Source organism: Sus scrofa, chromosome 4, assembly GCF_000003025.6.
Source record: "Sus scrofa isolate TJ Tabasco breed Duroc chromosome 4, Sscrofa11.1, whole genome shotgun sequence".
NCBI lineage: Eukaryota > Metazoa > Chordata > Mammalia > Artiodactyla > Suidae > Sus > Sus scrofa.
In genome coordinates this window covers 110,555,093-110,579,532 of record NC_010446.5, presented here as the reverse complement: position 1 = coordinate 110,579,532, position 24,440 = coordinate 110,555,093, and the positions used below count along the sequence as shown (strand labels likewise).

Below are 24,440 nucleotides of genomic sequence, written 5' to 3'. Positions count from 1 at the left end.
CCAGACATAATTCTCACCCTAGCGATCTGGCTGAGACAACCCTGGCAGAGAAAGTGTTCTACACTTGGGCAGGGGCCCCAGATCGTCACAGCCAGAGTTCAGATGGGCTTTCTGGCCAGTGAGAAATTCCCAGCAGAAATTCCCGTGCGGGCTGTGGGCAATTATTTGGGAAGTCCCACCCCCCCAAGCCAATCTGAAGCTGGCTATGTGACCTCGGGAGGATGCCTTGAGCTGGAGCAACCAGTCCCTGGCTTTTCTGCATTTATCCAAACAAGGCAGCCGAAAAAAAAGGTGAAAGGGGACTAAGGTCGAGCGGAGCCCGGGGGAGCTCGAGAGAGCCTCCCCACTTCACCAGAATCGCCGACCGCCCTCCCAACCCTCTCTCTGTACTTCCGCTTTCGGTTGTGCCTCCCCTACCCCAGCCAGAAAGGTCCGCGCAGCAACGGCGCGGGGCGTCGCCGGAAGTGTCGTGAAACTCCGGATATCCGGTTCCTTCGGGCGCTCCGGGGGCTGACGGAGAGGGCCGCCGCCCAGCAGTAGACGCTGTCTCAGCCGGCCGAGCCGCAGTCTCCGCGGTGTGTTAAGTGAGCCCCGGCCCGGTCCCCACTCCCGCCGCCGCCATGGGCTGCACGTTGAGCGCCGAAGACAAGGCGGCGGTGGAACGGAGCAAGATGATCGACCGCAACTTGCGGGAGGATGGGGAGAAAGCGGCGAAAGAAGTGAAGCTGCTGCTACTTGGTGAGGAGCTGGGGGCGGGGCTGGCGGAGGTTTCGGGAGGGCCCAGGCACTCGGGAGCCCTGAGCCGGGAGCCCTGAGCCGGGGTCAGACCGGGCCCTCGGAAAGGACCCCGAAGGGTCTGGAGGCAGTGACGGGCTCAAGGCGGGGTGTGGGGCTGGTGGCTGAGGCCTCGGGCGGGCTTGATGAGAGGTGGGGTTTTGAGGTGTTTGAAATTAGGCGAGAGGGTGCGACTCCATGCTGTAATTGCGTTTAGCGGAGAGAGCTTGGGAATATGGTCCAGTAGGACATTGAGACTTTATTAGGAATATGGGAAGAGCTCAGATTAGGGAAGGTTTTGCAAGTGAGGGGTTGGAATGAGTTGGTAGCAAGGAGGGTGGGAGAGGGTGTTGGGCTTGTATAATGGCTTGCGAGTGTGCATGCAGCATGGTGATACTTTGTGACAGGATAGAGCTGGGAGGCTTGAGTGGTTAATAGAAATAGAGGGGCCGAGACAGCGGTTCCGGAGGACCTTGCCATTTATTAGAGTGGGCATTTTGAACTGTCTGGAAGGCGAAGGAACCCCGGGTTATCCAGGAACACGAAGATGTGTAGTTGAGGTAAATGACAGGTTCTAGGGTATAAAGGAAAAGAATTCGGGTGCAGAGGCTGTGTGTACTTATCCACCTTTTTCTGTGATATTTATTCTCTTAAGGTTTTATAACTCCTTGCCTTGTTTTCATAAGGGGGAGGTGGTGTGAGCTGAGGAAATTTATGTCCTGGTTTGTTTGAGGTTTGTGGCATAAGATGTAATGGTGTCAATAGATTACACAGTGGAAGTTTCTGAATAGTTACTAAGAATGATGGGCAGTGGGAATGCAGTTATCTAAAAATAAATTGTGGAATTGGACATACTTACTGTTAAAAGTGTGACAGCGACAGACCTGTACTTTTTTTGTTTTTTTCAAACTAAAAATAATTGGCTTCAGAAGTTCCCGCCATAGCGCAGTGGAAAGGAATCCGACTAGGAACCATAAGGTTGTGGGTTCGATCCCTGGCCTTGCTCAGTGGGTTAAGGATCTGGTGTTGCTGTGGCTCTGGCCGTAGGCCAGTAGCAACAGCTTGGATTGGACCCCTAGCCTGGGAACCTCCATATGCCGCAGGTCTGGCCCTAAAAAGATAAAAATTTTAAAAACATAAAAATATTGGCTTCAGGAATTACTGTTTATTTTAGTTGACATTCGTTTTAAGCAGCTTTTACAGTCAGATGCATTTTACTCAGCATGATTTGTTTTAGAATTTTGAGACACTGATTTCTAGAGGCTCAGTGAATCAGATAAAGTACCCTAGCATCAGCTTACCAATAAATCAAGCCACATTTCTTCACTGTTAGTGTTTTCTAGGGATCCGTTAGGGAAGAACAAGTGGGAGTAACAATTTCTGTAAGCAGTATCACTTTACTTTTTGAAACAATTGATTTTTGAGAAAAAGAGGTTGATTTAGGAGAAGTGCTAAGTTTTTATAATATAAAGCTCCAGAGGATAGAATGCACCACCATAACCCGAGGTTTGTTTTGGGCGCCCATGCTCGTCTCTTCATGTTAACATGTTTGATGGTTTGTAGATTGCAGAAACCCTGGTAACAGCTTTTTGAATAAAGAGGGAAAGTTAGGCATTGGAGCTTGAGCTTTCAGTTTGAATACCAAGCCTATAGAATGTATGAATTCAAATTGAAGTTCCAGTCTGCCACTCTCTATTAACAGCATTTGTGAATGAGTGGGGTCGCTGGTATGTAGTGGGTGCTTTTAAAATACATACTGTTAACCAGCTAATGTTGGACATTGCTCCTTGGGGCTTTTCAGATGTTTGATATAAACCATAATACTTAAGACGTTGGGGTTGTCTCTATTGACTGATTGGTTATGAAAGTAAAGGTAAACTGTGAGTCTTTCTTTCAAATGACAGGATTTGGCAGGCAGAACTTAGGCAAGCAGAACTTGTTCAAATGTCTAGAAAAATCTTTATTCAAGACTTCATAAATAGTACATTTAATTAAAAACAAAATTAAACAGATGATCACTTAGGGAACTTCAAAAGCAGTAAGTAAAATTAAAGTATTAAAGCATTTGCTTTTACTTTATTTTTTTTTTTGTCTTTTTGCCTTTTCTAGGGCTGCTCCTTCAGCATATGGAAGTTCCCAGGCTAGGGGTCTAATTGGAGCTGTAGCCGCCCGCCTACGCCAGAGCTGCAGCAACACCAGATCCGAGCCGCGTCTACAACCCACACCACAGTTCACAGCAACCCACTGAGCAAGGCCAGGGATCCAGCCCGCAGCCTCATGGCTCCTAGTCAGATTCGTTAACCACTAAGCCATGACGGGAACTCATGCTTTTACTTTTTATCAATTTTATTGTTTTAAGTAAGAGTTTAAAAATATTCTTGAGCAAGTTAAATCAACAGATTCAAATAGGTTACAGAGACAGATGCTCTTGCTTGAACCATAACATAACCCACCTGTGAAATTAAATATCTTCCTTGCTATTTCTGTAAGCATGATGCACCCATCACAGCGTACAAATAATTTTCTTTTTGCTGTAGAATAACTCCTTTGATGTACATGCAAGTCATTTTTATTTCAACACGGCAAGACTGTTAAACTTAGTCTAAGTTGAAATCTGTTTACATACTCTTGTCTCTCCTGGCACATAATAGGTGTTCGTTAAAGATGACTGTCTTTTCCTTCCTTGCTGGGAAGCGGTTTAGGGTAGTGATTAATAAATAACATGGGGTCTGAAGTTAGACTGTTTCAAGTGGTAATTTCCACTTACCAGCTATAACTTTGGGAAAGTTATTTACTCATTTTCTCTCTGCCTCAGTTTCCTAATTTTTTTCCTCCTATTTTTGGCTGCCCCACGGCATATGGAGCTCCTGGGCCAGGGATAGGATCCGAGCTCCAGTTGTGGCCTATGTGGCGATGGCAGCAGCGGGATCCTTTAACCCCTGTGCTGGGCCCAGGATTGAACCTGCATCCTGGCGCTGCAGAGATGCCACCAAATCCCATTGCACCACAGAGGGTACTCCTCTTAATCTTTTTTTGTTTGTTTTTTTGCCTTTTTCTAGGGCTGCTTCCCGCGCCACCTGGAGGTTCCCAGGAGGCCAGGGGTCGAATTGGAGCTGTAGCTGCTGGGCTACGCCAGAGCCACAGCAACGCGGGATCCAAGCCGCGTCTGCAACCTACACCACAGCTCACGGCCATGCCAGATCTTTAACCCACTGAGCAAGGCCAGGGATTGAACCTGCAACCTCAAGGTTCCTAGTTGGATTCATTAACCACTGTGCCACGACGGGAACTCCCTCCTCTTAATCTTTAAAAGGGAGAAAATAGAGGGACTTCATAAGAATCCTTGCTGTGAGGATTAAATATGATAATAATGTGAAGTAGAACACAGCTTGGCGCACAGTTTTAGTGTAGTGCATATTAGCTATCATTGTTATATCGAAATGAGTGTTACAGATTAAAGATATTATAGAAATTCAGATTAATTTGGAAGAATGCAGTATTATAATTCTTCAGTTACCTTTGGTTTAAATTTCTTTTAGATGTGTTATTGAAAGCTCTTGATATATCACATTGCTGTTTAATCATAATATTCTATAGAAAGACAAAATTGTGTTATGTGGGGTTTCCTAACCACAGTGTAGTGCATAGAAAGGCATACAGTGCACTGTTTGCAAATGTTTTGTTTTTATTTTTATTTATTTATTTTTTTGCCTCTTTGCCTTTTCTAGGGCCACTTCCCGCGGCACCTGGAGGTTCCCAGGAGGCCAGGGGTCAAATCGGAGCTGTAGCCTCCAGGCTACGCCAGAGCCACAGCAACGCGGGATCCAAGCCGCGTCTGCAACCTACACCACAGCTCATGGCCACGCCGGATCCTTAACCCACTGAGCAAGGCCAGGGATGGAACCTGCAACCTCAAGGTTCCTAGTTGGATTTGTTAACCACTGTGCCATGACGGGAACTCTGCAAATGTTTTATGGTTTTGAAATTTTAAATCATTTTTATGATTTTTCAAAATTTTACAGCAGTTAGAATGATATTTGAACATTTCTGGTATGATTCCACTGGTAAACTTTCTAAATTTGGCAGTTGAAAAATGTTTGATTTGGGGAATTCCCATTATGGCTCAGCAGTAAAAATCTGAGTAGTATCCATGAGAATGTGGGTTCCATCCCTGGCCTCAGTGGGTTAAGGATCCAGCGTGGCTGTGAGCTGTGGTCTAGGTCACAGATGTGGCTCAGATCCCACCTTGCTGTGCTTGTGGTTTAGGCCAGTAGCTATAGCTCACATTTGATCTCTGGCCTGGGAACTTCCATATGCTGCAGGTGCAGCCCTAAAAAAAAAAAATTGATTTGGAAGATTTATATCAATTGGTATTTAATGTCATCTGCAATATTTTGTATCTTATTTTTCAAGTCATAATTTTGTAATATAAAAAAAATATATATTATTTTCACCAAGTCCCTCCAGCTTACTTCAGTGGCATGTGGAAGTTCCTGGGCCAGGGATCAAACCTGAGCCATAGCAACAACCCAAGCTGCTTCAGTGACCACACTGGATTCTTAACCTGTTGGGCCGCAAGAGGACTTCAAGATTTCCATTTCTTGATAGTTTCCCTTAGCAGATCTTGAGAGAACATTATTATGCAAGATGAGATTAATGCTTTGTTCTTCAGGATTTTGCTGGTAGTGGAATGGCAAAAACGAAGTTGCATGTGGAGAATTGGAACCATCTAAGCCACTTAAACCCTGTGTTTTATAGTTGATTATTTTCAGTTAAATATCTGCATGTTCCTGGCTGAATAGGTTATTATTGAAAATCAGACTTTGATGAATTAATACTGATATTTGTCCTTTGATAAATATGCTGTTATGTTATACTGTCATAAGATTTTTTTTTTTTTCTTTTTAGGGCTGCACTCCAGCATATGGAGGTTCCCAGGCTAGAGGTCAAATCAGAGCTGTAGCCACCGCCTACACCACAGCCACAGCAATGCCAGATTCCAGCTGCAACCTACACCACAGCTCATGGCAATGCCAGATCCTTAACCCACTGAGCAAGGCCAGGGATTGAACCCACATCCTAATGGATATTATTAGTCTGGTTTGTTACCTCTGGGCCACAACAGGAATTTCTATGCATTCTTTTTCAGATTTCTTTTTCTTTCTTTCTTTTTTTTAAATTAAAGTATTGTCGATTTACAATGTTGTGCCAATTTCTGCTGTACAGCTAAGTGGCCCAGACATGCATGTATATATGTATGTATATACACTTTTTTTTTTCTTTCTTTCTTTTTTTTTTTTTGGTCTTTTGTCCTTTTAGGGCCGCACCCTTGGCATATGGAGGTTCCCAGGCTAGGGGTCTAATCGAAGCTGTAGCTGCCGGCCTATGCCACAGCCACTGCAACGCTGGATCTTTAACCCACTGAGTGAGGCCAGGGGTTGAACCCGAAACCTCATGGTTCCTAGTCGGATTTGTTTCCGCTGCGCCATGACTGAAACTCTGATTCTTTTTCTCATGTTATCTTCCTTCATGTTCTATACGAAGAGATTGGATATAGTTCTTTGTGCTATACAGTAGGATCTTGCTTATCCATTCTAAATGTAATAGTTTGCACGAAAAGTCTTTTATTCCCTCTTTTGGGGACAGTTTTTTAACTTGGAATTTTGGAGCAGTCTGTTTTCTTTACTTGAGATGGCTCTTCTTTCTCTAGTTCCCCCAGTGAATTAATGGACTGCTCACTGCCACTTAACGTGGAGTCAATATATCCAGTACTGAACTTGCCTCCCCTCTTCACTTTGCTTCCCAGATCCACCTGTTGTAAACTTTTCTGTTCCAGCATTGTCATTCTCAAAATATCTATGCTGAAAACTGAACTTGTGTTTTGAACTCCTTGCTTGCCTGCATCTTGTAACCAATCAATTGGCAAGTTGTGTGACTCAGTTGTTACTAGATTTTTGGACTTCATGGACCAGTAAAGTTAACTTGTTTTGTTGTTTACTGACTTAGGAGTCCAACATTTTATTTTTCTTAGTAAATACATTTTGAAAACATCCCAAACTCCCATCTGTTATGGTTACTATTTTAGTTCCCTTTGCTCCATGAAACCTTTTTGATGTTCTGAATTGGATATGATCCGTCTCTCTCTTTGAAATTTTATAGTACTTTTTCTGCTTATAGCCTGCCTTATATTATGGTTATTTGTATATTTAGCTGTCCCTAACTATATATAGTCCTTGACAGCCAAGAACTAGGTATTTCTCATCTTTGTATCTGCTGCAACACCTAATGTAACACTAAGATGTTTTTCCTGTAAGGAATAGAAACTCATTCATGTATACTTGTTCCAGTCGAGGAGGGCTCTGTTGAAAGGACGTAGTAGGCAACCTCATAGGCATCAGACATCCAAGGATAGATAAGAAATGAAAGACCACCAGGTCGAGTGTGCATGGCGTGTAATACAGGCCCCTTCCTCCGCCATTTCTCCTAGAGTAGGCTGCTCACTTGCTCTGCTTTGTTGGTAAGTCACCTCCTCAGCTGTCTCTGTTCACTTAAGGACTTCTTTGTCCCTACTCCCCCTCCCCCAGTCTTTAACACTGACTTACTCTGACGCCTCTGGCTCACACACTGCCTAACCTGGTAGTTCAAGTAGTTCATGTCATCGGACTCAGGTTCCTGGGAAAGAATATCAGATTGACCCATCCTCGTCAGGTGCCGACCACAGTCTAGTCTTCCATGCTGGGAGTATTAAGGCGGGGTGGTGGAGTTTGTGAGTTTCTTAAGACTGACCCTTTTAGGGACTAGGTGGGTCAAGGTCTCTATTAAAAGGGCAGGGCTAGAGAGTTAATGATTGATAGATGACAAAGCCTACTACCTATTAGACACTCATTAAGTATAAGTTGAACTTAATGGAATGAGGTGGGAATATTGAGGAACTAAACACGTTGCTTTAGTTTTTCTTTAATTCATAAGAGCATGCTTGTGCTCATTCTCAATGTTGTCATTTTGTATGGTTGGGAAATGTAATTAAGTTCAACTTAAGGTGGGTGCAATATTTTAAACTCCCATTATCAACACACCCATCGCAGTACAGTTAATGTCTCCTGAATTTAATTATTTTTTATTTTAATTCAGGAATTTTCTTAAATGCATTATAATCAGTCCCGAGTCTATATTTCATTGTCCCTACTTTTATTATTATTATTATTATTATTGTCTTTTTAGAGCCACATCCGAGGCATATGGAGGTTCCCAGGCTAGGGGGTCCAATCGGAGCTATAGCTGCCGACCTACGCCAGAGCCACAGCAATGCCAGATCCAAGGCTCATCTGCGACCTACACCACAGCTCATGGCAACGCCGGATCCTTAACCCACTGAGCGAGGCCAGGGATCAAACCTGCGTCCTTGTGGATGCTAGTCAGATTTGTTTCCTCTGAGCCACGGCAGGAACTCCTGTCCCTGTGTTGTTTTGGCTAATTTTTTCACCTGTTATTTGTATGAGCACCAGAAAATTGTCCAAAGCTAAGGGAAGAGGTAAAATGGACTATTTTGCACCTTGTTAATAACCTTGCCTAGAGATTTTTCTTAGGGAGCAGGTCAAAACATTTGGCAAAGAGATTGCTCATGGATTTTCATTATCTATGCCATGTCTTCTCCTTCTGTTTTAGTTTTGTTTTATTGGAGGGTGGGGCTTGTCGGGGGAAACAGAGAGGAAGAGATGCTTTAAGTATTTAGCAGCTAGAATATTAGCAGTGAAGCCCAAAAATTAAAATGTGGGTCTAGAGCACTGGGCACTAAATTTGTTCAGATATCTGAAGTTTGTTTTAAAATTTGTTTTGTTGTCAGCAGAATTCAGTAGGCTAGCACTAATAAAATCTGTGTGTTTGAACGAGTAACTCAAGTCTGAAATAGGAGATACTGTGTGATGGAGGGCAAAGAGCAGAGACTGAAAACTGGAAGGGCGGCCCTAATCTCTGAGCTTCATCTTCCTTTTTCTGTACAATGAGGTCCAATCTCAGGAGTCCCTTGTCTGTGAAGTTAATATTATCAACTAGATAGAATATTTTAGCAATTTATAAAGAGGGCTACTTTTGTGTATTTCCCTTGGTCTTGAATTTGATTGAAAGTAGTTTAACATAATAAAGCTGTTTAGGAAGATAGTTAAAAACCTGAAAGACAAATTCATAAAATGCCCATCTGTAAATGGATGTTCAAGAGACTAATAAAATTATTCTAGTATTTGATTTCCCCACCAATTTTAGTTGTCTTCATTTTGGTATAATTCTTTATCAGTGTTGAGCAAGTTGGAGTTATCTTTAAGTCTTTATCTATCCAGGCTATCCTGTTACCTGCTTAGCAATCATGGGTATCTTTTCTGTAATTCAAGCTGCTTGAACTGAATAACATTGTGTTAAGATCACTGTTTAATTGTTCTAGTTTTGACATAGTGCTGTATGTAAATGAAGTATACTCTTTTCTATGTCCTGCTATTAAATGGTGACAGAAATGAATATATGTGATAACCAAGCGAAGAAGCATACCAAAAAGACTAAATTTATTTGACTTGTACCTGAATAATGGCCTAGGTGATCTTAGAAACAATTTTTAGGATGATATAGTCTTTAGACATGAATTTTCCTTTGATTTCTAATTTAAACTTGGAAGATACTTAAAATTTAAGACTGGTAAGGATAGTTGGATGTTATTGTGTACACTGTTCTATTACTGTTTTGCTACTATGGCCCTCTTTTTCGTTGTCAGCTCTAATTCTCAAATAAGTATTTTTTTTTTTTTTCTTTTTTCTTTTTAAGGGCCTCACCCATGCACATGGAGGTTCCCAGGCTAAGGGTCGAGTGGGAGCTACAGCTGCTGGCCTACGGTATGCCACAGCCACAGCAAGGTGGAATCCTTAACTCACTGAGTGAGGCCAGGGATCAAACCCGCATCCTCATGGATACTAGTCAAATTCATTTCCACTGCACCACAACAGGAACTCCCAGTGTTTTAATATTCATACAAAAGTCTTTCAGTTTTTTTAATGATGTTAGTGTTTTAAATCTCAAAAAGTTTTTGTTGCTTAACTTAAAAGTGGATAGTATTCTAAATTTTTTCTAGGTGCTCATGCAAATCTACCCCTGTAGCGTCAGGCACGTCACACCATGATTAAAATATACACTCTTTGTGTATTTAAATTGTTCACATATCTTTTGCTGTTATTCATCTGGCCTGTTGTTACACTTATTACAGTGGTGATATAGGGACCATTTAAATCAGACCTTTTTAAAATTAGCAATTGACATGTTATAATTAATCGTCTTATAATGGTTGATTGTGCAACCTATTTACCCTGAGTCAAATACTCCCTTTTGCCTTTCAAGTTGGATTTTAAAACTAGAATAGTATTCCATTGAATTCTAAGAACTTATACAAGTGTTACATTGTATTTGGATTTCTGTTTTAGTTGTGTATTGATATCCCTAGTTTTTATATTTTTTAACTTAATGTGTAGTGTTGTATGTTATGATATGACCTGGGAACTTACTAATATGACTTTAGAATGATGAGGTTAAAAAATATTTTAAAATCAGTTGAGAAACGGCAAAGCTCCTCTTTAGTCACTGCTCCTGAGATAATGTGGAAACGAATTTTGCCCAGGACCTTGGAAGTTACACTTTACAAATTCCTCTAAGTTATAGAAGGATTGTTTTAGAGTGACATACCTTTAGCAGAACGCTTCCCCCTCTATTTCCTGAAGTTAAAACGTGAGAATCATTAACTCCAAAACAGGGCTCTCTTTGAAGTAAAACTCTAATGATTAATATAGATTAGTCCATTTCTGATGTATATGATATGATGGCACAGTTAACTTTTCTATGCAAGTTATTTTGGTGTTGTTATGTATTTCCGAAAATAAAAGTTGAACTATTTCAGTTTAATGATGTAAATCATTTTCACCATTTTGCAGCATTTAATAAATCCTCATATTTTGGTTCATTTCAGGTTATTAAATAATTTCCTTCCTTACTCTCTTTTTGAGAAGTCTATTTCTTGTTCTTTTATTTTTTTAATTTTTTATTTATTTATTTTTTGTCTTTTTGCTATTTCTTGGGCCGTTCTTGCGGCATATGGAGGTTCCCAGGCTAGGGGTCGAATCAGAGCTGTAGCTGCCAGCCTACACCAGAGCCACAGCAACGCAGGAACCGAGCCACGTCTGCGACCTACACCACAGCTCACGGCAATGCCGGATCGTTAACCCACTGAGCAAGGGCAGGGATCAAACCCGCAACCTCATGGTTCCTAGTCGGATTCATTAACCACTGCGCCACGACGGGAACTCCTTGTTCTTTTATTTTTGTTATATGGTTGCATTTAAAATCCGCATTTATAGTCTCGCTGGTATTTGTAGTTCTTTCAACTTTTTCTAGACAACTTAAAAAGTTTTTTTAGTAAACTTTTTGTTTTGGAATAATTTTAGATTTGTAGGAAAGCCACAGAGGTAATGCATGGAGTTCCTGCCTACAGTTCACCTGATTTCCCTTAATGATGACAGCTTGCATAGCTGTGGTATATTTGTTAATTCTAAGGGATTAATATTAGTGCATTAATGTTAACTAAACTTAACACTTTATTTGGATTTCAGCAGTTTTTCCACTGATGTTCTTTTCCTGCTCCAGGGCCTAATCCAGGACACTGCATTGCATTTAGTCAAGGCTACTTTTCTTTTTTTTCATTTTAGGGCCATATCTGCAGCATGTGGAAATTCCCAGGCTAGGGGTCTAATTGGAGCTGTAGCTGCCGGCCTACACCACAGCCACAGCAACTTGGGATCTGAGTTGCATCTGTGACCTGTGCTGAAGCTTGAGGCCATGCCAGATCCTTGACCCACTGAGCCAGGCTAGGGATCGAGCCTGCATCCTCATGGATACTAGTTGGGGTTTTGACCTGCTGAGGCTCAACAGAAACTCCTAGTCAAGGCTACTTTTTATTAACCAAAAGCTTAATAAAATGTTCAGAAGGAGGATCATTTATTAGCTTATTTACAATTAGGTATCTGATTGTCTTATATGCACACACGTACTTTCCTAGCCGGGAGGTGTAAATGAAAAATAGACAAAGCTCTTAGACAGTTCAAGTACAGAGACTGACAAACAATGGTAGTTTATGTGGAATATGGTTACAGAAAGAGTAGCCAGTTTTACAAGGAGGGAGAGAGAAAGAGACATATCAGGGAAATAAGTTCTCCCACAGGAGGTGATATTTGAGATGGACCTTAAAGGATAAATAGGAACGCTTAAGGTAGTGACTGGCAAGAAGCATATCTGGACAGAGGGAATAGTATGTACACAGACTCAGAAATATGAGTGAGGAAATAGATTTGCTCTGGAATAATGTGTTGCATGATTTATTCCAGATTGTAGGAGGTGTGGCTAGAAAGGTATGCAAGGGATTTGGAGAGTGTCGATTTGAATTTTTAGTAGCTGTATTTAAGCCACAGTTTATTACATAGTGAGATCGAGAGAGAGATTTAATTTGGGGGAAATCATCTAGAGACTCTTTATTCCCCTCCCTTTTATTACCTGCCTATTTTGCCATTCCACTGCTAATTGATGCTGTAACAAAGATTAGTAGAAGGAAATACATGTGTGAAACCCAGACTTTTTTGGGTTTTTACTTACAACATTAGTGAGTATTTATATGGTAAAGGAAATTGAAATTGTGGGCATCCTTGTGGATGTAGGAACTGAGTTTGAATTGAAACTGAAGTTGTCGGCAGTTGAATTTATATTTTGTTATTGGTGAGTTTTTGAAGTTGGTATTAATTTACATTCAGTTAAATAGGCCTGTAGAAAAATTCTCTATGCTGCCACCAATATTTGAGACTCAGGTAAGGATATGATTCTAACATTTTTAAATGTTAAATTTTGGGCTGTATGGGATTTGATGAGTGGATTTCACATTACAGTTAACTTTGTAGCACATTACAGTTACTACATATGAAGAGTTATTTATAGGGGTTAAATGTGTATTTTACATTTCTATCTCAGAAAATTTTGAGGCAGAGCTAGTAAGAAATGTACCTATCCAAAAATAGTGTTCAGTTAGGTCACATGTACGTACCATATAATTTAGTGTTAGTACCACAGTGACTTTTTGTTGCACTGCTTTCAAAGAAGTAAAAATTAGAATTACTCACCAGAAGCCAAAATTAGAACATTGCAGCAGCCAGAGGATAATCCCCCTTCTTGCTAACAAATGACTGATCCCTTAAACATTCTTTTTATGTTCCACAAAAGCGAGGAAGAAATTCCACTTCTCCCTCTTAATTAGCCACTTGCCCAAAGAGAACACATAATCTTAAGCAGCCCTCAAGTTACCTTGTTCATATTCTCAAGTGAAAAGATTTTGTGGACAGATGCTTGGCTAAGTGAGCTGACTCCTTCCCCCCCCACCATTTAATCAAACCAGCATCCTTTTTAGGTAATCTATGAATGTTAAAATGGTTATTAGCTTTCCACTCTTTTTTTTTTTTTTTTTTTTTTTTTGATTTTTAGGGCTGTACCTGTGGCATATGGACGTTCCTAGGCTAGGGGTCGAATTGGAGCTGTAGCTGCCGGCCACAGCCACAGCCACAGCCACAGCAGTGCAAGATTCGAGCCGTGTCTCTGAACTACACCGGAGCTCACAGCAACACTGAATCCTTAGCCCATTGAGCGGGGCTAGGGGTTGAACCCACGTCCTCATGGATACTAGTCGGGTTCTTAACCAGCTGAGCCACAATGGGAACTTCGCTAGCTTTCCACTTTATGCTTTATAAGGCTTGTAAAACGAAAGGATCATGCCCATGAAAGATGTGAAACTGAACAAAGCATGCACTTCTGTGTAAGCTGGATGTGTTTTGGTTGTTAGGGCTTTTTAAAAACGTATCTCCCCTTCCCTCATTGCATATTTACTTTTTAGAAATATTAAATGAAAAAGTAATTGATATTGGGGAGGGTTACATAGGTGACTTCAGAAGTAACTGGTAATGTTTACTTTTTTACATTGGGTGATAGGTACATAGATATTTTGTTATATATAGGTCATAAATATCCCTTTTTGATTCAGTATTTAATAGAAACAGCTTTAAAAGTTTTTAGGAGTTCTCTGGTGGCCTAGCAGTTAAGGATCTGGCATTGTCACCTCTGTGGCCAGGGTTAGATCCCTGACCCAAGAACTTCTGCATGCCATGGACATGGCCAAAAAAAAAAGTTTTAAAGGACGAAAAAGGGGTAATTGATTCTAATTAACTTAAAGCCAGTTCCATTCAAGGTGTTTTTTTTTTTTGGTGTTTTGTTTTTTTTGGTTTGTTTTTGCTTTTTAGGGCTGCACCCGTGGCATATGGAAATTCCTAGGCTAGGGGTCAAATCAGAGCTACAGCTGCCAGCCTACACCACAGCCAGAGCAACATGGGGTCTGAGCCGTGTCTGTGACCTACACCACAGCTCACAGCAACACCGGATCCCTGACGCAATGAGCGAAGCCAGGAATTTAACCTGCATCCTTATGGATACTAGTTGGATTCGTTCCTGCTGCGCCACAAAGGGAACTCCTGTTTTTGCCTGTTTTGTCTTGTCATAAGGGATAGAAAAGTCAAACTAGCTCAGAGAGTTGGAGAGGGGACTTATTGTTTGAATATAGGTAGGTTTTATGAAAATGCAGGAAGAGCTAAAGAATCAGACTGTAGAAACAGGCAGCTCTGAAATTGGCCAGACCATTGTCTCTGCTTTTCTTCTGTTTCTGTCTTATTTTCTTCATTATTTACTGTTTCTCCCTTTTTTACTTTCTTGTCTTTACTTATTCTCCTTTGTCTCTTCTTCCTCTCCTTGGTCCCACCTGTTCTGTTTCCTCACTCCTTTTCTGTCTCTTTTGTGTAGCGTCTCTTCTGTTAGGACCTCTCTAAGTCCTCTGTGCATTTGTCTATTGTCTTTTCTCTCCAGACCACCTTCCTCTGAATCCTTTCCTTCATGGTATTGATGTGCATGAAGCCCTATAATGGTAGCCTAGGTTTTTACACATTGTGATCTTGTAGTTTAGGATGACTTTTTCTGTATTTTCTAGTGCAGAGTCCTCAGATAATCTGATTTGTTCTACTTATCTTTTGGGGTGTAGGCCCTCTGTCAGCCTGTGAGTATGGTGACGCTTGGGTCAGGAGTCCAAGAGCCAGTCACAGAGCAGGGCATTCATTGCTCAGGTTCTGTGGACCGTTTTCCCCACCCCCACCCAAGGAAGCAAAATAAGGGTTTCTTCAGAAGGAGTTATGAGCAGGCAGATACTCTAAAATTCTAACACATGTAATAAGTTTTATTGAACTTTCTTAATGCACTTGAAACCTCTCTAGTGATTGGTATGTGATTGCTTCTTAGAAAAATATTTTCCTTAAGAAGTGACCTCTTATCTCTGCTCCTATAACAACTCACTGCCATCTTTTATTCTTTTTCTTTTCTTTTTTAAGTCGCCATACCCACAGCACATGGAAGTTCCTGGGCCAGGGATTGAATCTGAGCCACAGCTGCGACCTAGGGTGCAGCTGTTGCAACGTGCAGGCCAAGGATTGAACCCATGCCTCCACAGTGACCCGAGCCACTACAGTTAGATTCTTAACTCATTGTGCCAGAAGGGAACTCCTTATCTTTTATTCTTAAGATATTCATTCATTCATTCACTGAACAAATAATTAATGAGCACTCAACAGTGTTCCTTGCATTCTTTCAGGTATTGAGATACAGGGTGGACAGGACAGATTGATAGTAATTAATTTCACTGAAGCAGGTGGTGGATGCAAGGGAACTGGGACAGAGTTTGCAGGGAAGGCTTAGAGGAGAATAAGGAGAATAGAAGCTTGTGGGTGAGTCCAAATTTCTGGTCAGGTTTAGTTGTGGGGTGAGAGCTGAAGGCATAGCCAGGAATGGGTGTGGGGCTGACTAAAGATAGCAGAGGAATGGAAATCTGTTTCTGTTAACTGCCCACATCGAAAATTCCATCAATTGCAGCTGGCATTTGCAAAATGTGATTAAGCAACCACTGAATCTCGCAGAAACTCAAACCATTCATCCCACAGTTACTATGTGTCTACTCTGTCCTAAATTGTGCTGTAGACTGGGGGTAGAGACACAAAAAAGAAGGCACTGTTCTGTGTTTTCGAGGAGTGTACTTTTGAGTTTAGGACTAATGGAATTGTAAATAGGCACCGACTGAAATAAGTAAATAATTTGATCAGGTATTAGTGTTAAGGTTTTTGACATTAGCCTGTAGGGTCAGGTTGCGCTTGGGCAGAGTCACCTGGAGGGAGCATTACATAGATGTGCAAGGGTTGTCACCAAAAGAAACCATTTTAATCAAAATCAAGGAAACCAGCTATCAGCTTATGAGATCAGGCATTGCAAATAGTCTAATTTTTTTTTGAGCAGCCAGAGCTGGCTAGAGATGAAATGAGGTGATGTGACTGGGAAGAACATTTTGGGACTACCTCTGGGACTAATGCTAAAAGGAAATAGTCCATGGCAGCCAAGGGAGCGGGAGTAAGAATGAACTGTGTTCAGAGGGCTTCAGCAAAGGGTTGAAGTTTGGCTTGAATAGGATTTTCAAGAATGTTTCACTGCAGAGGCTTGGCATGCTTAGAAGGACAGTGGGCTGGGTGAAGAAAATTATTCTGATATTTTAGGTTAAGGAAACTTGGTAATTTCACAAGAAAAATACATCTGACTTCTCTCATGAGACCATAAATTCCTAAGCTTATTTGTATTCAAAGTTCAGTGTCTAGCAGTTCCAGGCACATGCATATGTTTGTTTTTTAAAAACGGCTGAATAACAATTTTTATTTGCTCTGTGACCTTTTTCCCATCTATAATTCAGCTAAGCATTTCTTTTACTAAATTAGGAATCTGGGAACTAGTTTTTGTAAGTATGGTACCTTGAAAAGCATTTTGTTTCGTGCTTTGAAACAAAAAAGCATGTCATTTTTTAAAAAAGCATGTCATTAATTTTTAACCATAATCTGAATTTTTATCTGTTAGCTACTTATGCCTCAACAGGAAGGAATCAATGGGAGCAGTAGATAATCTTATTATTGGGAATAGCCTGAACTGTGCTCCTTTGATTTTTAGTTATAGATGTTTACTTTTTTTTTAAGACTAGCAATCTAACTTGTATATTCTCCTAGTTTGAGACTATATAATTATAGAATATCCTTGAACATGAATATAGGAGGTGGGCTGCCAGACAACTCTCATTTCCTTACTGTGCTGCACTCTTTCTTTCTGCTCTTTGTCTCTTCTTTTTGCTTTTTAGGGCCACATCTGCAGCATATGGAGGTTCCCAGGCTAGAGGATGAAATGAAGCTGCACCTGCTGGCCTACAGCATAGCTCATGGCAACGCCAGATTTTTTTTTTTTTTTGGTCTCTTTTGTCTTTTTGACATTTCTTGGGCTGCTCCCATGGCATATGGAGGTTCCCAGGCTAGGGGTCCAATTGGCGCTGTAGCCGCCGGCCTACGCCAGAGCCACAGCAACACGGGATCCGAGCTGCGTCTGCGACCTATACCACAGCTCACGGCAACGCCAGATCCTTAACCCACTGAGCAAGGCCAGGGATCGAACCTGCAACCTTGTGGTTCCTAGTCGGATTCGTTAACCACTGAGCCACGATGGGAACTCCTGGCAATGCCAGATTCTTAACCCACTGAGTGAGGCCAGGGATTGACCTGCATCCCCGTGGATACTAGACGGTTTGTTACCACTGAGCTGCAGTGGGAACTCTGCTCTTTGTCTCTTCTTGATCAGGAGTGTGTTATCAGAGAACATGCTGATAACTGTATTATGGCAGTATTGTGAATTGTTGGGTTAATAGAAAGATGTGGATCCATGGTTTGATTTGAAGCCTCTTTTAAGTCAGAATTAGAAATTTAGTCTGCCTTTAGCATTATGTAGAATATTAGAGTGCAGCCATAAAGCACATCTAGGCCAAAATCCTTCACTTTTTTTTTTTTTTTTTTTTTTGTCTTTTTAGGGCTGCACCCACAGCATGTGGAAGTTACCAGGCTAGGGGTCGTATTGGAGCTGCAGCTGCTGGCCACAGCCACAGCCATGCAGGATCCGAGCTACGTCTATGAACTACACCAGAGCTTATGGCAACACTGGATCCTTAACCCACTGAGCAAGGTCAGGGATCGAACCTGCATCCTCATGGATACTAGTCACATTTGTTACTGCTGAGCTATAATGGAAATTCCAGTCCTTAACATTTTGCATATAAGGAGATAGGCATTAAATTAGGTAACTTGCCCAGGGTCATGTCGCTAGTCAGGATAGAGCTAGGACTAAAATCTGCTCTTCCATAGAGTTTATTATTGTGTTTTATTCTTAAAAAAAATCTTTTTAAATACCTGAGTTTAAAATGAAAAGTGAGAATACATTAGAAAGAAAATCAAATTTACTGACTAAACTTTCAATCTGCTGTGGGAGAGAGGCTCTTTCTGCTTTTTCCAATCATATGTTCCCATGTATCTGATCATGGAGGCCTGTAGAGAGACCAGGAGAGTCTCCTGGTCTAGCCCTGGCTAGAGGGTTATCCAAAAATAGTGCCATATTGGGACTTAGCTGTGCAGACTTCTAGAAAATGGGTGTGCTCTAGTTATAAACCTGGGGTTTTAGAAATCTCACCATTTTCCCACAGAAATAAGTATTTAAAAGGAAAAGGAGCTATTTCAGGTGCCACTGAAATAACTGCTAGTACACGTGGTAGTGGTACAAAGACCTGTGAGGGAACGTCAAAGAAAAGCTGTAGAGTACAGATGGTGAGACGTGCTGGAGAAGAGGTAGTAGACAGGAGTGGCTAAGGCTGAAAATAGGTTTAAGGAAGAAAGTGTTTTTGTTCCTCAGGGTGGGGCAGAGAAAATCTCTAATGCTTTGATGTAGTTTGCAGTAGCTGTCAGGTTATAAGTCACTTTCAGGTTATAAGTTTGTGAATCCAGGTTCTGTCTGTGGTATTATCGTGAGACAGCAGCTAAGTAGTGAAACCATTTCTACTGAGATTTTGAACCAACATCAATACCCAAGAATTTTTTGTTAAATCCTTTGGGCCTTAACATCACTTGGTGGTATTTGGAGCAGAGGAAACAGCATTCACAAATAATGGCTAGTCAACAAACATTTACTGAATACCTAGTATGTGCCAGGCACCGTCCTGAGCATTCCTGTTGACCCCTGTTTTATAGATGAGGAAATTCATTGTGCCCAAAAGCACTGAACTATAAGAGAGCATAATAGACTCATGTACCTTCTTTGGGCTGGCTTTAAGTTTTCTTTTAGTCAAAATGAAAGAGAAAAAGAGGAGGCATCAGGTGACACAGTGTATTTGAGTATCAGCCATCCTTCTGGGTGAATTTTTTCTTTTTAATTGAATTAAATAAGTTCATGGTTTATTGGGCCAGGACAAAGAAATTTATTTTAAGCAAGGTGGGTAAACAGAGCAAGAGCCTGCACAGCATGTCTCAGCTCCATCTTCTTTGGATTCCAGGATCTATTATGGATCCCATGGTTGCCACTTGCATTGTCTTTGTGAGGTAGTGTACTGCTATATCTGAAACGCCAAAACTTCATTGCTCACCACATCCTTTTCCGTAGTCAGGGCTTATATCCTCAACCAGTAAGAACTTTCACAATAGGAAACACTGACAGACCTCCAGAACCCTGCCAGTGCACTCCCGACCCTAAGCATCATCTCTGCATCCCTCTTTATTGCATCCTGGAAAAGTGCATCTTTGCCAGATTGTCCTTAGGACTTCTATTAGAGGGAGTCTCGGAGGAAGGAGCCAGGGTTTCTGTTCTTGGAGGCTAAAATCTTGCTGAAACTAAGACATTCAATTGTGTGCCACATCACAGTTTTTATACCTGGGGGTTAAATCATTATTTTTGAAGAACTTCTACAAATTATCCCTGTCCCTAATGTCTTCTTTTAAAGGACTTATAGACTCTTTATGGTGGAGCCAAACTCATCCTCATCCAGGAAAAAGGCAGATTTAGAGTTCATGTATTTCTAGTAGTCTCTATGTCTCTGGTTATCTAGCATTGTAGAGAGTTCATTTCCCATATGAGCCTCTCATGATGAGAAACTGGGACGGCGCTTTGAAATACCAGTGACAGGAGTTCCCGTCGTGGCGTAGTGGTTAACAAATCCGACTAGGAACCATGAGGTTGAGGGTTCGATCCCTGCCCTTGCTCAGTGGGTCAAGGTTCCAGCGTTGCCGTGACCTGTGGTGTAGGTTGCAGATGTGGCTCGGATCCTGTGTTGCTGTGGCTCTGGTGTAGGCTGGCAGCTGCAGCTCCGATTCGACCCCTAGCCCGGGAACCTCCATTTGCCACAGGAGTGGCCCAAGAAATGGCAAAAAGACAAAAAAAAAAAGAAAAGAAAAGAAAGAAAGAAAGAAAGAAATACCAGTGACAAAATAAAAATTTTTTAAGTATCAGAAAGGTTAGAAGCATGAGCTAAAGTATAAAAGAAACTAATCAGAAACTAACTTAAATATGAAGTTCTACCTTTAGCCCCCAAATAAGCATTAAAATGAGAAATAGAAAAGATCTGACTTTTTATTGTTATAAGTACATATGATTTTTAAAAAACCAGCCTTTTAATGAACTGCAAGCTTAATAAGAGCCAGGAGAATGAGCTGTCTTAGGAAAAAAATGTATCCATAAATGTTCTAATCAATGGTGCTAATAATTGCTTTCTATATGTTCCTCAGCTGAGGCAGTAGCTGTGGCATTTGGGTTAATTTGGTATATGTCATTTCAGGGAGGTAATACCAGCCATAGGACAAAATCACTGCAGTGGTCGAGGGTCTCAAAACCATGTCTGGTGATAATGAGAATGGTAACAACGTCCAGGTATTGAAGTCCATTGTGTGCTCTGTGGTGGACATTGTCCTTGAAATGGCTTTGGACTTGGATGTCTTCAACCGAAAAAAGACAAGGAGAAGCTACCTCCCCATCTAAACTTTAAACTTCGTGATGACAGGGACTTTTGTACATAATCTTCAGATGGTAATGAAGATGCCAACGAAGCATGATAGCTGCTACCCAGTCTTTGAGCAATAAATTATCAGTTGTCAGGGAGAAAAGATTATGTGGCTTCAGATTAAACGAATTGAAGTTACAGGGAGGCCAACTAAAGCCCAAATATAAAAAAGAAATTTCTGCTACTTATGTTGCTCAGAATCGTCACCAGAAATATATATATATTTTTTTTCTCTTTTTGCCTTTTCTAGGGCCGTTCCTGCGGCATGTGGAGGTTCCCAGGCTAGGAGTCGAATTGGAAGCTGTAGCCACCAGCCTACACCAGGGCCACAGCAACGCAGGATCCGAACCACGCCTGCAACCTACACCACAGCTCACGGCAACGCCGGAACCTTGACCCACTGAGCAAGGGCAGGGATCAAACCCTCAACCTCATGGCTCCTAGTCGGATTCGTTAACCACTGCGCCACAATAGGAGCTCCACCAGAAGCCTTTTAAGGAGGTCCATCCACTGTTAGGGGCTCACTGGGTGCCAGCTACAGAGGTTGGCACCTTGTAAAGTTGATACTGTTATCCTCATTTTATATGTGAATAAATCAGATGGCCAATAAAAACTTGGCACAGTTCACACAACTAGGAAGTAAAAGATAAATGTTTACTGACTTTAAAGTTCATGTATTTTCACTAAGCTATAATCATCCTTATCATTGGAAACAATCTTACATAGCCATTGGCTGAATGTCCATCTGCTGAGAACATGTTTAAGAGAATTCCTGCACTGGGTGAGAGTAATTTCCCCCTGCCCCTTTTTAAAGTTTTTGCCCAGCAAAGGAAACCATGAACAAAATGTAACAACCTATGGACTGGGAGAAAATATTTGCAAATGTTGCTACCAACAAGGGATTAATTTTCAAAATATATAAACAGCACATATAGCTTAATATCAAAAAAAAAAGCAACCCAATCAAAAACAGGCAGAAGACCTAAACAGACATTTCTGGAATGCCTGTCTTGGCTCAGTGGGTTAAGAACCCGACTAGCATCCATGAGTGCAGGTTGAATCCCTGGCCTTGCTCAGTGGGTTAGGGATCCACCATTGCCCTGAGCTGTGATGTGGGTTGCAGGTGTGGCTTGGATCCCAAGTTGCTGTGGCGTAGGCTAGCAGCTCCAGCTCCAATTCAACCCTCACCCTGGAAACTTCCATATGCTGCAGGTGCAGCCCTAAAAAAAAAAAAAAAAAAAAAGCAGAAATAATTAAGATCAATGTATATATGAGCTGAATGTGTTTATTTATATTAGCAATTCACTGGCCTTTGAAAATATCTTGCAAAGGAATCATCACCATCTTTTATTTCTCACACTCATAGTGCAGTATAAGTTATGGGCAGAAATAGGTGGGTATGGGGTATGGTACCTGCTCTCATGGAGCTCCTTAAAAATAAAATTTGGAATATATTTAGGTAAATACAGTCATTCTACAGTAGTGTATATACTGATAAGTTGTTTTTTGTGTAACAGTGTTGCTGATTATGTGTGCTAACCTGTACACACACTTCTTTCACGTTCTTTTTGATTGTTTATAACATGATTTTCTAAATTAATTCTATTTTTTTATTCCCTGCAGAGTGCCTTCTTTTATTGGGCACGAGATCATCTACCTTAGCTACTTGTCTTCCTCTTCTCTCAAAAATCTCCATAGCTTCAGTCTTCATCCTTTCTCCCTCTATATATAGGATATTCTTTAGATACATATCTTTTTTGCTTTTTAGGGCTGCACCCATGGCATATGGAGGTTCCCAGGCTAGAGGTCTAATCGGAGCTACAGCTGCTGGCCTGCACCACAGCCACAGCAACACCAGATCTGAGCCGCATTTACAACCTACACTGCTGGATCCTTAACCCACTGAGCGAGGCCAGGGATTGAACCTGCAACCTTATGGTTCCTAGTTGGATTTGTTTCCACTGTGCCACAATGGGAGCTCCTAGATATATATTGTTTTTAAGGATAAATCTTTTAAGTTGAACTGATCCCATTCCCTCCTATCTCTGGAACCTTTCAGACTTTTCTCCCCTATATTTTCTGTTCACTGCCCACTTCCATCCCTTCTGCTTATGGTCATTTTCGTTTCCTTTCTCTTCAAGCCGTAGATTCTGTCTCTGCAATTTCTTTTATATCTGTCCCATTCTTTATATCCTTACTATTGAATATTGGAGATGGCTAAATGAATCTCTCCTTAAACTTGCGACGAACTTTAAGCAAGATGGGTTAAAAGATGTAGATAAAGTTAGGAAGTTTCAAACACCGTGTGTGTGTTGGGGAAGAGAGGTCAGACGAGAGAAGCAGTTTGGGGAAAACCCAAGTGTGAGATGTTACTAGAGAGAGAGCTTACTGCTGAAGCAATGGAACACAGAGGATTGAGGTAAAAATAGAGCTCAGGAGTTCCTGCTGTGGTGCATCGGGATTGGCTGCTTCTCTACAGCACCAGGACGCAGGTTTGATCCCTGCCCGGAGCAGTGGGTTAAAGGATCCGGCATTGCAGCATTTGTGGCATCGATTTCAGTTGTGACTCAGATCTGATCCCTGTTCTGGGAACTATATATGCTGTGGGCAGCTAAAAATTTAAAAAACAAGAGTTTAAAAAAAAAAAATGGAGTTCAGACCTAATAAGAACAGGTTAAAAGAATGTTAGAAGAATTTGGAGACTTATTAGATAAATTGGTATTTTTAATAGTGCTATTTGGAGATGATGAGAAGGAAGTGGGGCTGTGAGCTAGAAGTTTGAGAAAATTATAGCATGACTGTAAGGTGTAAGGTGAGGCTCAGACATGTGAGGAGTAGAAAGGATTAATTTGAGAAATGCATAAGAAGATTTTGTTACCGCTTGATGTAAGGTGAGAAGAGTGAATGGGTTCCAGATGACTCTTAGATTTCTTACTTGGAAGAAAGGTAAGATGGTGGCACTTTTCATAATGATCTAGAAGCTGAATGGTTTGGTCAGAGGCTTGGTACAAAACAGTTTGTTCTTTATTTAAATGAAATGCCATGGAACACCCACTAAAACAAATTCTGTATTTGGTTCTGTGGTCAGTAAGAGGTGCCTTCTTTTAATAGATGGAACTAGATGCCTGGTAAAAATGTGGGTGACTGTTGATAATAAAGAGGACAAACTGACCTTTTATCAGGGAGCCTTGGAAAAAACATGAGAGAGACAGCACGTAACATTAAAAAAAAAAAAAATCAACACCTTCTTAGGGTAGAACTTAATGAGATGATTTTGAGATAAATTCATTATTTCATTCAGACTAATCCAACATCAATGGTAGAACACTGTTTTCTTTTTTTGTCCGTGCCGTTAAGTTGGCTAGTGGCATTTTTTAAATTTATTTTTTAATTGCGGTATAGTTGATTTATAATGTGTTAATTTCTACTGTACAGCAGTGATTCAGTTATATATGTATGTGTAAAAAGATTATGTATATCTATGTACATTTATGCATATCTGTATGTGTGTATGTGGATATACATACGCATTCTTTTTTAATACTCTTTTCCATCATAAGATATTGATATAGTTCTCTGTGCTATACAGTAGGACCTTGATGTTTTTCTGTTCTGCATA

At 41.0% G+C, this 24,440-nt stretch overlaps 1 protein-coding gene across 2 annotated transcripts in view; it reads left to right on the top strand.

The window, feature by feature from the left end:
• The window catches only part of GNAI3 (G protein subunit alpha i3), a 51,969-nt gene continuing 27,730 nt past the window's right edge, over positions 202-24,440 (top strand). The window contains exon 1 of one of the 2 annotated variants that reach the window (XM_005663586.3): positions 202-738. In XM_005663586.3, the coding sequence (XP_005663643.1) occupies positions 621-738 (118 nt within the window). In that variant the 5' untranslated portion in view covers positions 202-620. The remainder of the gene's footprint in view (positions 739-24,440) is intronic. The other variant, NM_001123117.1, reaches the window with a different exon arrangement.